The sequence below is a fragment of the Formica exsecta genome, unplaced genomic scaffold, assembly GCF_003651465.1.
Source record: "Formica exsecta isolate Colony F162 unplaced genomic scaffold, ASM365146v1 scaffold308, whole genome shotgun sequence".
Lineage (NCBI taxonomy): Eukaryota > Metazoa > Arthropoda > Insecta > Hymenoptera > Formicidae > Formica > Formica exsecta.
In genome coordinates this window covers 1,224,065-1,242,777 of record NW_021850337.1, presented here as the reverse complement: position 1 = coordinate 1,242,777, position 18,713 = coordinate 1,224,065, and the positions used below count along the sequence as shown (strand labels likewise).

Sequence of the window (18,713 nt, the reverse complement as noted above, 5' to 3'; positions counted from 1 at the left end):
GAGCGGTTCGAGAGCGCGATAGTCGTCGCGTTAAAATGTGTCGGTGACGTGTGAAGACGTGCCATTCGTTGGATCGTGTCGTGTTGTGATAATGATAGCCTTTGGTAAATTAATCCACACTAACTGATAATTTTTAATTAATCGCTGATGAACAATAATAGTGGATAAACTGTTATTTAATTCATATTAATTGATAGTAATCTTTAGTTGATGATTTACTAACTCCATGCTAATTGAGGATAATCCTCGAAGAGAGAGAGAGAAGCAAAGGAGATAAATGCTAAAATTGACAATCTAATTAATATACACCAGTTTGCGTTAGTTCTGAATTTATGATTCTGTAGTTGATGCATTAGTTGGTTTACGATTCATTAACAAATTGGTAGCCATTAGTTTTACTGAAGCTTCAATGAGCCAATTTCGAATCAGCGAGTTGGATGAGGAAGTCGTATTCCGCATCGGCGAGCTAGGAAGGACGCACGTAGCGGTGGTGTGTCATAGTAAATCGAGGCGGCTATCGATTTTTTTTACGTATGTGCCTCGTCGGCTTGAATGTCGACGATGAACGGAAACGTTGCGGTAGATATCGGCATCCGATGAACGCAAAAGCCGATCAAATAACGAGATTATGTTCCAATGCAAAATAAAAATGCACTTCTATATGACAGATAATGTAGTAGTGCATCAAATAAATTACATTTGCAATCGCAAATGAAGATTTAATAGCATGTTTAAGCTAGTGTGCGAAAAATCAAACTAGCGTATTACAAACAAATTTTTAACAAACTGTATTTTTTGATGGTAATTTTTATTTTAAAACTAAATACAGATATGTAGAATGTTCCGAAATTATAATGATATTTTTCTTGACTAATTCGAAGATCTTTGTTTTTAGAAATATTAAGATTAAGATTTTGCTGCGAAGCATCCTTCTCCAATTATTTTTCAGCTATTTTAATATTTATTAAACAAAGTTCGGTAATCGCTATTTCATGATTTTTTCATGATGTGAAATATTCTAATTTATTAAAGAACTAATTTTTAAATATTTATTATATATCTGAAATTTTTATTATAAAAGCAAGATAATATAAAAATAAAGATTTTTTTCAGAGATAAAAAACATTAAAGTAGACTTTATTTTTTTTTAAATATTATATCTTCAATTTTCCGAAAGAATGTTTATTAGGTATATTAAATAATTATAAATGACTAAACTAAACTAAACTAAAATAACTTAGTTAAATCGATTTTAGATTCGTCAAATATATAATCGGCAGTAATTAAAATGTACCATAATTAAAATTGACTTTTTTATAGATTCTGATTCCCATGTACAAATTTACTAGCTATCGTGGAATTATGTAAATATATAATAATTGTTTTGCTGATTATCGTTGCTATTAAATATTAACCAGTAGTTTTACATCGAGCGAAACAAAGATAATTAAAGGATCTCAGAAATTATGGGCGATTAAATCACTTTTTCTATCTGCCGGTATCTTTTCTTGCAATATATGTATGCAAAAATGAATATGAAATGCATATGGTGTTTTTTTTCGTCTGAGATCATCTATTATTGAGCAACTTTTTATATTTAGTAATCAATATTTAAATTCCAAAGTTTTTATTAAAACTATTAAAATAATGTTATATAATAATAGTATAAATTACTAAAAAATAGTTATATAATTGTATTGTGCAATAAATTGGTTTTTATGAAATGTCTTGATATTTCTTTGCAGTCATTACAGAAAAAAAATAATAAAATATTGATCGTGCTGTTTTAACTTTTTAACACTATGAAATTAAAACTGTTACTACTGTATGATATTTTCGTAATAAACTGCAAAAAATATTTTGATTTAAAAATATACACATAAAATATTTTTATTACAGAAAAATGGCTTAATATTCAAATTGCTACACACATACAAGAACACACATACGCGCACGCTAGCGCAAACTAAAATGTTGTATTTGTATATACACGTATAAATAACGCGAAAAAATCTAGTCGGTCACAATGAATTTTTGCATTGTAGGATTTGTTGAAGCCTCAACTGAACGTAACACAATGTAAAATACAAGTAAAAATAGATTAATAAAAATCAAAATATTCTTTTGTACGGTTCGATAAAGGTAGTACTCCATAACGTACCGATTTAATCTTGATAAAAAGCGTGACCTCGTAAAGGATAAAAATAATATCGCAGGTTTTAGGGCCGGGTCTAACTTTAACCTTCTTACTCTGTGTGTCCTAACTACAATTAATGTAGAATCCGGCTATATAAAAAGGAACAGGAAGAGATGCGATGTTATCCTAGAAATAATCGTTCTGTCATATTTTCGCGTGCTAAAAATAATTTTCTATCTTCCCTTTCTATTCTATTCTCATTTTCACGTTTTTGTCAAATATCGCGTTTCTATTATGAAAAAATTACAATTTTTTTTTTAAATAAATATATATACAAAAATAAGCTGCAAAGATGCGACAAATATTCATTCGTCTACGGGGTTGTCATGGAAATGGGATTGATGGAGGCGACGTATGCTACGATAATAAGTGGATCAATGAACGCCATATTTAATAAGCGCAGATAAAGGAGCGCATCAATATCGAGTTGAAAGCATTGGCACATGCCTGGAAATTCGATTGACACGGCATTTCCAATCACCGGTCGAAGAGCCGACTCTATCGGAAATTTTTGACGAAAGCGACGTTTTTAAAAAGTTGCCGTAAGCATGACGAGATAGCTGCATTTAGTACTGACAATGAGTGTTTGTTTGCTATGTGATAAGACTAAGATATTTTTTTATCAAACTTATTTCACTAATATTAAATTTATATCTTTATTTTTTTCGAGTTTCTTAAATTGAATATTTAAACTAAAAAAAAATCTCGACCAATAATTTGTACTAGAAATTATTTGCTATTTTAATGAAATCCTAAGTTTTCGAATCCTATTTAAGAGTGTCAAAGTATTTCAGTCTGTTTTATAGATTTTTAATTCAAAGATTAATTTCTCTCGAATATTAGAAGCTGTAAAAAGAAATAGTTATCTCGAAATTTTTTTCTAAAACATTGAATATATCTTTCTTTCAAAGAAAGCTTTGTTTAAATTAATCTTAGATGTTTTCGACATATTTTTGCTTTGACACCAAAATGCAAATTTCTCTTTTCAGCAAATAAAAAGTTTGATAAAATGTCTACTTGTTCAATTTTTTTTGTATACTTAAATGCGCGTAATAATTACTGTTAGTTCTTTAATCGCTTTAATACTATCAAAATTTACTCTTCATTTATTAAAAAATCGATGAAACGTGAAAAATGTGTATTGTTGGTACGCTGGAACTAAACTGAAGAATATGTAACTTATTGATGTCGTATAAATATAGCGGAAGTTTTGCCTATAAATTTCTACATAAAATTGATAATATAATATTATCAAAAATACTGATTAATATAGAATTCGAAAGAAAGTTTTATTTGCGTCAATTTTATCAAATCTAATTTTTAGGAAGATATAAATTTTCCTATCGAGGAGTATATCAGAACAAAAGTGCATATTTTGGGAATCGTAGAAAAACTTGAATCGACTTTAATTTTAATGACACATGATAAATTTAGAATAGGTTTGGCGACGGATTTATATTTATTATAGATCTAAATTATAATATCATGTGTCAATTAATTTTTTTACAACACAAATGGCTAATAAAATATTTTAATCACAAATATAAAATTGTTTGTAAGTATATGACTCTAAGATGGCGTAGACATCTCGTAATATAAGATTTTAAGTTATAGCTCGTTCAACTCAATCTAAATCCGGCTCTAAATCCGTTTGAAAAATTTTTACCAATGACGCGCCGCTAATCATCAAAACCGAACGTTACAACATATGTGTACACACATATACATAGACAGCATCGGTTATCGATCTCTTCACGTATAAGTTTGGCGGAAATTTTGCGTCGCGGCTGCGGCGCAAACGTGTCTCGAATCCTCTTCTTTCTTCTTCTCTTTCCCGTAGTACCATTTCGAAACTTTTCCCTGTGGGACGCGTTTACGTGATCCAATAAGTTAATCGCCCGTACCTATACCGTTGTTCGGCCGCGTTGCCCTTACATGCGGGATTAGTATCTCAACTTGATAAACTCCGCGTTGTGTTACGTAATCCGCTTCAAACCATTTTCACACTTAACCCGCAACGTCGGTCCATTTATATCTTTCTTCTTTCTCACCTATTCTTAACGCTGTCAAATATTATTTGTGAACGCTTATCTATGTTTGAACTAAGATATCGTTTGTCAGGTGATAGTATTACAAATACCCTCACATATTTTGCAAAGAGTATACAGAGTTCTCCAGAATAGGCAAAAAAAAAAAAAATAAATGTGTATTCTCTGATAAAATTGAAATTAGATTTTTATCAGCGAAAATACAAGGTAAACGTTCGCTTATTTTATTTTGTCCACAATGATAATTTCTAAATTTATTTGTATTACTACATACACGGACTTCTGTATATTATACCTAGACTGCTAACAGCGATGTGACAGGTGAAGCCAGAATAGCCATTTACAATTGGGCAGAATATATATATATATATATATAGGTTAATACACACTTACATTACTTACATATTATATATAGGTTAATACACACTTACATTACTTACATATTATATATAGGTTAATACACACTTACATTACTTACATATTATATATAGGTTAATACACACTTACATTACTTACATATTATATATAGGTTAATACACACTTACATTACTTACATATTATATATAGGTTAATACACACTTACATTACTTACATATTATATATAGGTTAATACACACTTACATTACTTACATATTATATATAGGTTAATACACACTTACATTACTTACATATTATATATAGGTTAATACACACTTACATTACTTACATATTATATATAGGTTAATACACACTTACATTACTTACATATTATATATAGGTTAATACACACTTACATTACTTACATATTATATATAGGTTAATACACACTTACATTACTTACATATTATATATAGGTTAATACACACTTACATTACTTACATATTATATATAGGTTAATACACACTTACATTACTTACATATTATATATAGGTTAATACACACTTACATTACTTACATATTATATATAGGTTAATACACACTTACATTACTTACATATTATATATAGGTTAATACACACTTACATTACTTACATATTATATATAGGTTAATACACACTTACATTACTTACATATTATATATAGGTTAATACACACTTACATTACTTACATATTATATATAGGTTAATACACACTTACATTACTTACATATTATATATAGGTTAATACACACTTACATTACTTACATATTATATATAGGTTAATACACACTTACATTACTTACATATTATATATAGGTTAATACACACTTACATTCTTACATTTACTTACATATACACTATAATATACACTCCTAATCTGTCCAATTGTAAATGGCTGTCCTTGTTTCATATATCACTATATGAGACATAGCTGTGCTAGCAGTCTAGGTATAATATACTCGTACATACAGAAGTCTGTGACTATATATTTAACATTAGGGAAACGTGAGCATTGTAATCAATAGACAAATTTAACCTCGATCATAAACTGTTTAATCAACTTGATGATTCTAATGCAAAGATTTTGATAGATTTGATTAATTTAATTATAATTATCGATCAAATTCATTGAGATTACACAATTACTGTCTGCAATATTAACTTTTTAAACGAGAATATCTCACGAAATACAAAGTTTGTTTCTTGTAACGCTACGGATCTTCCCGGGTTATTTCGACTGGTTACATTATTATGCTAAATTGCGTTATGTCAGACAATTCTTACCATCGCTACATATTCATCGTGCATGCATAGACAAACGTACCGGGAGCGCGTATCTGATAACAGTTACACGCTATTCCACATAGACAATCCGCTTTTACATCTCGAACCGGCAGTATACTTCACTTTCTCGGCCCAGAAATCACGCGCGCGTTCTGTATCAACGTTACAACGGCGGAAACATTTGCATTTCTGGGTTAGGCATTAACACGCCCGTATATACGTGCCTTTGTATGCAAAATGAACGCGTACATTGTTACAATGAGTAACGATCATATGAGAGAGAGAGCCACCAATCACGTACTGGTTCACATTATTTCATTTGAAAATTAAACCAGGAGAATCATGATTCATATATTCTCTATTCTATTAATTCAATTACATGAGTAGTATGTGATCACAATTATATGTTGCGTCATAAAAATACTTTATTTCGTCTTTCTTTTCGCCATTGTATACTTTTTCTCGCGACGATTGAGATTGATAAATCTATTATTCATTTTTCAATAATTATTTGAACTGATTTTCTTTTTCCGTGGTTAAGACTTTTTTGGGATTATCTATTTTAAGAGAAAAAGGGCAAAACTTGAGATATACTTGATATTTTACTGGATAAGAAAAGATTAAATACGTCACAAGAAAATACTTTTTCTTAAATACCTTTATATCCTATAAGCATACAATGAATGATATCGTTTTTCTTTTTCTACTTACGTAACTGTCTGATGTTCGAATCTGCTCCTTTCTGGGGAAAAATCTGCCAGAACGATTACAGCGAAATAGGATTGTAGAATATAATTAGATAACAAGAGAATCTTGATAGACGGGGAACAATCTGGAAAAAAGAAACATAGTAACGTTAATCTAAAAAAAAAATTATTTTTTTATCATATTTAATAAATAGATATTTAATATAAAACACGTTATAAAAAGTTGTATTAACAGTTACTTAAAAAGAATTCTAGAGATTAATTTCTCAAGAAATACACAAATTTGATAAATCTTCAAGAGATTAAGGCTCCGTTAATTATAAAATAAAAAATATCGAAACATACGGATCGAAACGTACGCCGATTATAGTTTTTATTATTATTGTTTAATCAATAAATATATTGTTCTTGCGCTCTAAGTATTACGCATGGCTCTTTATGCCGTTTTTCTCTTTATTTTTTGATAAATCTGACAAAATTCTTAGTAGTTTGCATAACATCAACATGTATGGCCGATTAAAAAGATCATCGTGTAGCTCTTATCGCATGAAAAATGCTTCTGAAAAATTCGAAAGTCTCCCTTCGAAAATTTCTCAGATTGTTTCTGCGATATTTTCTAATATTTTCCAATTTTTACGATGCCGCGTGTTCGCGATACACATGTGCATAAACACGCGTGCAAAATGAATCAGACATTTAGCTCGAACAGAAAAAGGAAGTCAGAAGGACGGCCGGAAACAATCGATATGTTTGCACTGTGACAGCCACGCATGTCTTTCTTCCGTTCCAGTTCGTTTCCTACATTCGCGTTGAAAACGCGCAGCGTTGCACCCGGAAATCGATTGTCGCGTCTGGAAAAATTCCAGACGGGAGAAAGAGAAAAACACACATACACATGCATCCGTATATCTCTCCCTCCTTTCTGATCGGAGAATCTGATAGCAGGTGCGCTTTCATGTCGGAAAGTGGGTTCTCTTTCTCCCTTCCGTATGTGGAGGTTACTTCGCTCCGATTTCGCCAGCCGGAAGCTCCTTATCGACGGCTTCTGCGCGGTTAAGTTCCACGGCATATAGTTGTCGCAAGCCGAGTTTCCTTCCAGTGCCAGCAGTAGAGCTCGACACGTTGACCGATACATAAAACGTGACGCATTTGCTGTCGAGAAAATATTACCCGCGAAAACCGCTTGTAAATTTGTGCAAATTATACAAGTATATTATAAATAATATGAAAATTACTTTAAAAATTTATCAATTTCTGCAGAAATTATTGTGAATATATTTGACAAGTGTGAATTTGACACAATACAAAATGAGCGATAGCGAAGTGTACAGTATTAGATAAATGGTTTTTGGATGCCGCATGTTTTCAATAAATCAATTTCTAATAAATAAATGATAAATTCATAATAGTAAACAAATTTTATCAAATTATTTTTGAAGTTAATTTTTAAAAAGAAACAGATACAAAATGTCTCGGTTCTTGGAAAATCGGGCCAAGTCATACACGATGAAGCAATTCGTCCACCAATTTTATTCGTCAAATTAATTCTTCGTCAGATGAGCGATGAACATTTCTCCATTGACGAAACCGAAGCTTGTAATAAACCATCTATTTTTTTGTAACACGTGTCTGCACGCGTCAGCTCATTTACTTATTAGAAAACATTATGCCATTGAGAAGGATGCACCGGCAGTTCCACCCATCTCAAAACATGTCGTTCGCAACTAAATCTATCCGCCGACGCAATTACACCGACGCATAATGACGCAATACGTAATAGCGTTGAAGCGATATTAAGTTAAAATTCATTAGTCGACTTAGGATTTGCATTGGTGAGATTATAGCTCAATTCTATCGCCCAGTTTCCATTCGTACTATAATAGTTAATTAAAATTTATTTAAAAAAAAACACGTTGTTGTGTGTAAACGTCACCAATTTGAATTTTAAGATATTATGAATACAATATCAAGATTTACAAAAGAAAAAAACACAAAAATATATATTAATCGGAAAATAATTGTCTCGTATAGGAATATGTGTCCCAAATTTACTAAAATAGTCGTTTAAACTGTAGAAAACGTGAAAATGGATTTCTCTCTCTCTCTCTATTTTTATTTCCCTTTCTTTATTGCGAGTAAAGTTAAGAGAAGAGAGACAGAAATATAGTTTTACATATTTTGTTTTATTACAGTTCGACATTAATTAAATAGACTTCTTGAAGTTTACCAAACGATAAATTTAATATTGAAATATGGCACATCTCGGATATTTTTCGATTGATTCGTTATCATTACATGTTTTAGAATTTATGGAACATAACTTGTTCCGCGATACATTTGCAAAGACATTGCATTTAAAGATATTATGCATTTTTACACATTGATACATCTTTTCGATATTAGCTCAAAGGCTTATCTCTCACAGGATGGAACGCAGTTTAAATCGAATATGACGTATCATGCGCACGCGATAGAAAGTGAGAGAGAATGTGCGTGTGTGTATGTGTGAGTAAAATACTATTACATATATGCATCAAAAAGCCAGTGCAATTATCGATGGACTTGTATCGCGCGTACGAAGAGGTTAAATGCAATTAAGCTTTACCACTCGTAGCCCACGATCCGTTCTGCGCGAAATTGGAGAGTATTATGCTGTCAGTAAATACGGGAACGGATTTATTCTACTGAAAAGCTCAATAAATTCATTCTATACAATCTATAAGCGAAAGATACTTGGCAGTCGTTAAATTCTATAATTCAAGACAATGCATTTTTAATGAAATTCAAATGAAAATTAATAAACCGAGCAAATTGTTATAATGAGTATTCTGAATTATAGACTAGTATAACAACTTTTCGTGCTCTCTAATATTTGTTAATATTCTTAAATATATTAGTAATAATCTCCAATATATATATATATATATGTGTGTGTACTTGTCATAATAAACACTAAAGATTGCTTAAAGATTACCAACATAGTCAAGATATGTTGTCATTTAATTTATAAATGTTTATTAACTTAATGTACCATAAAATGATATCACCCCTCTAATTTTGTTTCCTCTTTACATAATTACAATAGAAAAATAACATAAAAATATAATTATTTTATTCATTCCATTTTCAGTCATTCTAGATTGTATATTCATAAATCTTTAGATCACTGAATATTCAGATCTCTGGCGCTTTAAATTTCCAGATTATACATTTTAAATTCTATAGTCGCATAAAATTCGTATATCTCTTTCGCACAAACCTTTAGTCTTTGTATGCACCGACCGCTATAAATTTTCGTAATAGAGTCGGTTCGAGCCCGTCTGAAGTAATCCGATAGCATTTTAAAAGAGGCGAGAGAGGACTTTTCAAACGATCAATTATAATTAAAGTGGAATTATTCGCCAAAGTCGTTCGTAGGAAGTACCTCCCAAGTACCTCCATAAGCCGATAAATTCAGCTTCCCCCCTTCTCGACGGATTGCAAGAATTAAATCTCTATTCCTGCGGGGATGCGTGACTGATTTTTCCGCTGTCATTTTTGCCAAGCTAGCTGTGAACGCGCTTCGACGGCGAAAATATTTATTCTCAAGTTCTTGGTTCAGTACCTTAATTGGCGAATGAAATTAAGGGACTTCAAAGGCTTTCGCGTCTAAGGCTTTTGGAGCTTTCAGTAGCAATGAAAGCTCGTGCGATCCCGAAAGCTGACGGATTGCAAATTGCTATTTCTCGCGTGATGGCGCAACGGGATTAGGATAAACAATTTTCTTCGCTTTTGCGTACAACAATCTGCAATTACGCGAGAAATAGCTCAGGTCGAATTGCGCCTTTGTGCAAAAAATCGAATGGAAATTGCGTGCAGATACTCGCCGCTGTGTCTGACACGCAATTTCTGTGCTTATGTTAAACACAATGAACGTAATAATCGCGATGGTTAGTCCAATGGTGACCCTAATTTGCCTTATACTTAATTAGAAATTCTTAATTTAATAATTAAACTTGCTGTGCGTTTAACGAAATAATCCAGTTATGTGTAAGAGAAAGCGAATTATAGCAGTTTTACTTTCTAATATAAAATGCATTAATACTCAGCTGAATTTTAAGCTGTAGTTTAACGCAATTAGCTATTGAAGTGAATAAGTTTTATTGTGGCCCTATATTATTATAATTGGCTATAATGTAATTCTATTTTTATTATTGATCATCTGCAGTTAAATATAAAAAATGCCGTTAACAATTTTTCTCCTCTTGATTAAAACTAAATATTATTAAAAACTAAAAAAGTGTATTGTGCGAAGAAGATTTCTGAAAAATTCAAAGATGTTTCTTTGCAATCACATTTTCAATTATGCAATTTTGTTAAATAAGATGTAAAATATAAAAAAAAGCGGAGAAGAAAAGGCGCGTAAACAGAAACATTATCTCGTGGAAAATGACAATTTCATGCTTTACTTTTTTTCCTAAAATACTGAAGACCAATTGTTAATGCAATTGCTGTTCATATCTACTTCTCAGCATTTATGAATTCTTTTTCCTAGCACAGTTATCTAATTAATATCATATTTATCTTTATTATTATCATATTCATTATCTTATAATATTATCTTTATCACATTTATTTTTATAGCAATAAAAATGAATGCTATTTCTCTTTTTTTCAGTTTAAAAAAGCGCATAATCAACACTACCGAAAGCAGAGCACGACGGCTCCGTGACCACGTGAAGCGGCTGGGCCTCCTGTGACGGGGGGTTCGAGGACCGCGCGCGCACCCCCTTACAGCGTTCTTAGACGATGATAGACCCAAGTTCATCCGAGGAGGAGAGCGAGGAGGATCAGAACACTCACCATGGCGGTGGCGGTGGCGGTGGTCGTGCCGGCAGCGGTAGCTCTCACGGCTCCCGTCGTCATCCTAGCAGCATCGGCAGCGGTCCAGGTTCCGGTAGCGTCGGCTCGCTCGCTTCGGGCCTCACAGCCTCCCCCGGCGGCCCGAACCATGTGGGTCCACCGAGCACTGCGGGAGCCCATGGATCCGGAAATCGAGCCACCGTGGGACCGCAAGACACCGCCGGGGCTGGCTTGGACGTGCCTAATCTCGCCAGCGCCAGAAACTCCCTGTCGCCGTCGATGAGCGCGGCTCAAGATGCAGCTAATTATGCCCAGAGGCCCACTAGTCCATCTCCCTCTGTCGCTAGCGAGAAAACGGAAGCGGAGCTGCAAGTACGCGCACAAATGCACTCAAAAATTTCTTTCTATTTTCGTTTCTCGCCAAAAAGTCTCTTTTTGGTTGCCACAATTTTTTTCAGATACTAAAAATTATATTTATAGTTAAAATATACAATATACATGCATACACGAAATAAAAAAAAAAAATATACATATATTAAAACATATAATATATAAGATAATTTTTTTATGTTAAAGAGAAACAACATAGGATAGAAAAGGGCAATAAAAACTATTAAACTGCAATTATTGCCGAAGACTGAAATTATAAGAAATGTTTTGCTTAGATCCATTTCTTTCGCGAAGAGAAATTGAATAGTAATTTTTCCAACATTACGTGCAGCATCGCTCCATCGATACAATTTTTTAAATTTTCTTTAGGATAAGCAAGAAAGGGAAGAAGAGGAAAGGAAAACTCGGATACAGCTTTATGTCTTCATATCTAGATGCATCGCTTATCCGTTCAATGCCAAGCAACCGATGGACATGACGCGAAGGCAGATGAAAGTGACGAAGCAGCAATTGGAGACCATATGTTCTCGTTTTCAGGTAAACAGACAAATAAACTTTTTTTCAAAGAAAGAAATTAATTAATTTTTGCTACTAAATATAAAAATAAGTATAAAAATATAGAATAAAGTGTTGTATATATAAAAATCTACTGAGAAGATACTAAATCTGTACATTACATTATTACTGCCGATCGTCTATTTATGTTTTACTGAACCAGAATATTGTTTAAAACGCATTCGCATTATGTATTTAACATTTTACGAAGTAAAAGAAACCTTTCGTGGCGAATGGCCGTTTATCGAAGCCTTATGCAGAGTCTTATATGTATCTATCGTGTAACCTTCACCTTTGTTGCTCTTATTGTTAGATATATCGAAGCTGTACGATCGCATTAAATTATTGGCCGTTATAAATATAGATTGTTTTCCTTATATACGATGCAATCGTGTCTCACATCTTACATTATGCTGCATAAGATGTAGTTGTGATTAATTTTTTCCTGCATTTATCGTTATGCAAGAAATCATTATTATCATATTCATTATCTTATAATATTATCTTTATCACATTTATTTTTATAGCAATAAAAATGAATGCTATTTCTCTTTTTTTCAGTTTAAAAAAGCGCATAATCAACACTACCGAAAGCAGAGCACGACGGCTCCGTGACCACGTGAAGCGGCTGGGCCTCCTGTGACGGGGGGTTCGAGGACCGCGCGCGCACCCCCTTACAGCGTTCTTAGACGATGATAGACCCAAGTTCATCCGAGGAGGAGAGCGAGGAGGATCAGAACACTCACCATGGCGGTGGCGGTGGCGGTGGTCGTGCCGGCAGCGGTAGCTCTCACGGCTCCCGTCGTCATCCTAGCAGCATCGGCAGCGGTCCAGGTTCCGGTAGCGTCGGCTCGCTCGCTTCGGGCCTCACAGCCTCCCCCGGCGGCCCGAACCATGTGGGTCCACCGAGCACTGCGGGAGCCCATGGATCCGGAAATCGAGCCACCGTGGGACCGCAAGACACCGCCGGGGCTGGCTTGGACGTGCCTAATCTCGCCAGCGCCAGAAACTCCCTGTCGCCGTCGATGAGCGCGGCTCAAGATGCAGCTAATTATGCCCAGAGGCCCACTAGTCCATCTCCCTCTGTCGCTAGCGAGAAAACGGAAGCGGAGCTGCAAGTACGCGCACAAATGCACTCAAAAATTTCTTTCTATTTTCGTTTCTCGCCAAAAAGTCTCTTTTTGGTTGCCACAATTTTTTTCAGATACTAAAAATTATATTTATAGTTAAAATATACAATATACATGCATACACGAAATAAAAAAAAAAAATATACATATATTAAAACATATAATATATAAGATAATTTTTTTATGTTAAAGAGAAACAACATAGGATAGAAAAGGGCAATAAAAACTATTAAACTGCAATTATTGCCGAAGACTGAAATTATAAGAAATGTTTTGCTTAGATCCATTTCTTTCGCGAAGAGAAATTGAATAGTAATTTTTCCAACATTACGTGCAGCATCGCTCCATCGATACAATTTTTTAAATTTTCTTTAGGATAAGCAAGAAAGGGAAGAAGAGGAAAGGAAAACTCGGATACAGCTTTATGTCTTCATATCTAGATGCATCGCTTATCCGTTCAATGCCAAGCAACCGATGGACATGACGCGAAGGCAGATGAAAGTGACGAAGCAACAATTGGAGACCATATGTTCTCGTTTTCAGGTAAACAGACAAATAAACTTTTTCTCAAAGAAAGAAATTAATTAATTTTTGCTACTAAATATAAAAATAAGTATAAAAATATAGAATAAAGTGTTGTATATATAAAAATCTACTGAGAAGATACTAAATCTGTACATTACATTATTACTGCCGATCGTCTATTTATGTTTTACTGAACCAGAATATTGTTTAAAACGCATTCGCATTATGTATTTAACATTTTACGAAGTAAAAGAAACCTTTCGTGGCGAATGGCCGTTTATCGAAGCCTTATGCAGAGTCTTATATGTATCTATCGTGTAACCTTCACCTTTGTTGCTCTTATTGTTAGATATATCGAAGCTGTACGATCGCATTAAATTATTGGCCGTTATAAATATAGATTGTTTTCCTTATATACGATGCAATCGTGTCTCACATCTTACATTGTGCTGCATAAGATGTAGTTGTGATTAATTTTTTCCTGCATTTATCGTTATGCAAGAAATCAGGTTTATATATTAACATCTAGATATTTCTCACATGCAGGAATATAATTATATCATGTAAGACTACATCATGTATGTAATGTTTGATCTATTCAACAAATATAAGGCTGTTATCGAATACCAAATATCATTAAATATAAATCAAAGAATCCATGTAATTTAGAATTATATAGATATTGCGTGCAGCTTAACAAGAGGAATCTTAGAATCTCGAAGAAAATTACACATTATATAGGATGTATGATCGTTTAAATTGTGTCCGTATGAATTGCAGAGTTTTTTGAAGGGTGAGACGCAGATCATGGCTGACGAGGCATTCCACAATGCTATACAGAATTACCACGACGTGTTTCTCAAGTCGGATCGAGTGGTGCGAATGGTGCAAAGCGGCGCATGCTCCCAGCTCGACTTCCGCGAGGTGTTTAAGAAGAACATTGAGAAGCGTGTTCGGAGCCTCCCGGAAATCGACGGACTGAGCAAAGAGACTGTGCTTACGTCCTGGTTGGCCAAATTCGATTGCATTTTGAAAGGTACTGGTGACGAGGATAGCAAACGGCCTTCCAGGATGCAACAGCAGTCTTTGAACTCGGAGCTGATACTGTCAAAGGAGCAGCTGTACGACATGTTTCAGCAGATTCTCGGCATCAAGAAGTTCGAGCACCAGCTTCTGTTCAACGCCCTCCTGTTGGACTCAGCCGACGAACAGGCTGCCGCCATCAGGAGGGAGCTGGACGGTCGCGTACAGAAGGTCAACGAGATGGAGAAGGTATTGTGACGGTCGCTTTTTCTTCTTTTATTTTTGCTTTTATTTTACTTTAATGCTGTTTCATTTGGACATGGATACGTTCTTTCTCTCTGGTCTTATCGTCCACCGATTGCTTCTGCTCGTTCCTGAACACCGACCGTTCCTTCTCTATCCCTAGAACCGCAAGCTCATGCCCAGGTTCCTTCTGAAAGAGATGGAGTCGCTCTACATCGAGGAGCTCAAGTCGTCTATCAACCTGCTAATGGCTAATTTGGAGTCGTTACCGGTCTCCAAGGGTTCGATAGACAGCAAATACGGGCTGCAGAAGCTGAAGCGCTACAACCATCGTGGTGAGCGCTCCCGCTGCCGCGGTCAGGGCTCCCTCGCTAAACTGGAGGGCGACTCCGCCGATTCCGATCCCCAATTGACGAAAATGGACGTCGGCCTGACCTTCCAGCTGGAAGTAATCGTAATGGAGGTCAAGGGCCTCAAAAGCCTAGCACCCAATAGAATAGTTTATTGCACCATGGAGGTGGAGGGCGGCGAGAAGCTGCAGACCGATCAGGCCGAGGCCTCCAAGCCTATGTGAGTAGAGAAAAAGAGAAATTCGATCGCAAAGATCGAGAGTTCAATTGCAATAGCCGACCGGGGGGGGTCAGGACCGATCGCATCATTCTCGTCCACGGATCGTATTTATAGGTGGGACACTCAGGGTGACTTCACCACGATGCATCCGCTGCCAGTAGTCAAGGTCAGACTGTACACCGAGAATCCAGCGATGCTGGCGCTCGAGGACAAGGAGCTGGGCAAGGTGATTCTGCGACCTACTCCGTTATCTTGCAAGATGCCGGAGTGGCATCGTATGACCGTGCCCAAGAACTGCGCCGATCAGGATCTAAGGATAAAGATCGCCTGTCGCATGGACAAGCCGCTCAACATGAAGCACTGCGGCTATCTGTACGCGATGGGCAAGTCCGTATGGAAAAAATGGAAGAAGCGGTACTTTGTGTTGGTCCAGGTCTCGCAGTACACATTTGCGATGTGCTCGTACAAAGAAAAAAAAAGCGAGCCGTCGGAAATGATGCAGCTCGATGGCTATACAGTGGACTATATCGAGGCCGTTTCTGCTAATCTCATGGTCGGCATGGATTTAGAGGGCGGAAGGTAAATTTTCCTCCCCCCGCAGAGAGAGAGCGAGAAATACCTAAACCCCGCCGTAGCAGCATGCTCGTAGTCGCTCAAAATAGTAAAATTGCGAATTGCAATTGTTTGTCGTTATCAAACACGTTAATTATAATTCTTCATGTTATATTTTTCATCTTCATGGTAAATTTTTGTTGAGATATTTTTTTATCATTAATGGTAGAAATTTAATTAAATTCTTTTTATTTTTATGAGGCCACACATTATCAAACATTTTTCATAAATCAATAATTTTATATTGAGTTTGTAGTAAAAAGTAGAAAATTTTTTACAAGAGAATAGAGTTTAATTTTTCTTAATTTTTCTGTATCGATATTTTCTAATATGATCGAGCAAGATATTCCGCAGCTAGCTGGCAAAGATTGTGCGTCAAGTTCCGGTCGCACATTCGCACAATTCGCAGTTACGAGTTGCGTATATCCGACAGGTACTTTTTCAACGCTGTGCGCGAAGGCGACAATATAGTATACGCTTCGGACGACGAGAACGAATGTCACCTGTGGGTGATGGCGATGTACCGGGCGACCGGTCAATCGCACAAGCCCACCCCGCCGGTCTCTGTAGCCGACAAGAACTCCACTATCAGCAAGATCCAGGGCGACGCCGATCGTGCAAAGAAGCACGGCATGGAAGACTATATCAGTGCCGATCCTTGCAAGTTTGAACACCACGCCCTATTCAAGTATCTGCAAAACTTGATCTTGGATTACAGATTGAACGATCCATACTGCTCGCTCGGCTGGTTCTCTCCCGGTCAAGTTTTTGTCCTGGATGAGTATTGCGCCAGGTAATGAAGCTCGTATTTGTCAACCGAATTAATCCGTTTGCAGTATTTGTAGACATTTATAGATATTATTCATATAGAGATTATGTCATTGTGTGCGATTTTAATTAAATACACTACAGTTCATAAATTAAAAAATAAGGAACATTGAGAAAATCACAACACGCATACGTACATATGAAATTAAAATATATAAAGTTTGTCTTTTTTATGAATTTTTTGTTTGCGGTATCAATTTGAGAGTCTGTTTTCTGATAATAGATACGGCGTGCGCGGATGCTTTCGGCATCTCTGCTATCTTAACGATCTGTTGGACAGAATCGATCGTGGGCTTATGATAGATCCAACATTGATACACTTTAGCTTTGCCTTTTGCGCCACTCATGTCTACGGTAATACAACATCGGCTGATGGCGTGGGTTCGATTACTCATGAAGAGAAAGATAAGTTTCAGGATATCAAAGAACGACTCAGACAGATTCTTGAAAAGCAGATCACCAATTTTAGGTAAATAATTCTAATATTGTTTCCATATATTGTGTATGAGAATGACGCAGGGAATAATTATTATAAATAATTATTTCCATTCCCATTATTTAGCTTTAAAGCGTTTCTTTATAACATACGATTTATAAATTAATTTTTTTAATGAATTATTTTAATAAATTACTTTTTTTCTAAAATTATTCTTTTTTTATAATTTTTAAAGCAATAATTTCTATAATAATTTACATAGATTTATTGAGAAAAGAAATTAATTTGTGTATATTGTGATAATATAGAGCTGTTACAATGAAAATAGAGAGACAAGTCTCCTTAAAATAATTTTTTCCCAAAGATTAAAAAATCACGAATTATATAATCCTTCCTTGCAACAGGTACGGTTTTCCATTCGGGCGTCCAGAAGGCGCGCTGAAGGCGACTTTATCTCTGTTGGAACGTGTTCTCATGAAAGATAGCGTAACACCTGTGCCGCAAGAAGAAGTAAAAGCACTGATAAAAAATTGCCTGGAAACAGCAGCGCTGGTAAATTACACAAAACTGTCTGCAGAGGCGAAGATCGAAGATGATTTGAGCGGCGAGGTGTGCGTGCCTCCCAGCAAGAAGCTGGAGGATCTCATACACCTCGCCGAGCTGTGCGTGGACCTGCTGCAGCAAAATGAAGAACATTATTCGGAGGTATTAGTTGGGTTTTTAGAACTGAGTGTCGATTCTCGGGGCTCTCGAGAGAGAGGGTCAGCATGCCTTGATACACGGACTTGGTAAGGGTCCGCCACCTCCTCAGAAGACAAAAGCGCGCCGTCCATTTCTTTTCGTAGATTTTGATCGCGTAGATGATCATATAGAAAGCTTCTGATATCATCGCGAAAGTTACTTTCGCTTAGAGTAACCGCTGAACC

At 35.3% G+C, this 18,713-nt stretch overlaps 1 protein-coding gene across 10 annotated transcripts in view; it reads left to right on the top strand.

Moving 5' to 3' along the window:
• LOC115237763 (calcium-dependent secretion activator) overlaps nt 1-18,713 on the top strand; it is a 25,684-nt gene that overhangs the window by 837 nt on the left and 6,134 nt on the right. For 3 of the 10 annotated variants that reach the window (XR_003884395.1, XR_003884394.1, XM_029811022.1), the window contains exons 1-8: nt 13,113-13,538; nt 13,926-14,093; nt 14,856-15,347; nt 15,505-15,911; nt 16,026-16,490; nt 16,957-17,316; nt 17,575-17,820; nt 18,192-18,492. Coding sequence is in view for 7 of the 10 variants with exons in the window: in XM_029811022.1 (XP_029666882.1) it covers nt 13,113-13,538; nt 13,926-14,093; nt 14,856-15,347; nt 15,505-15,911; nt 16,026-16,490; nt 16,957-17,316; nt 17,575-17,820; nt 18,192-18,492 (2,865 nt within the window). In the remaining 3 variants the exon portion in view is untranslated. Of the gene's footprint in view, nt 105-7,484; nt 7,819-7,964; nt 8,466-11,290; nt 11,848-12,234; nt 12,403-12,985; nt 13,539-13,925; nt 14,094-14,855; nt 15,348-15,504; nt 15,912-16,025; nt 16,491-16,956; nt 17,317-17,574; nt 17,821-18,191; nt 18,496-18,713 lie in introns of those variants that run through there. The other 7 variants (XR_003884393.1, XM_029811023.1, XM_029811021.1 and 4 more) reach the window with 6 other exon arrangements.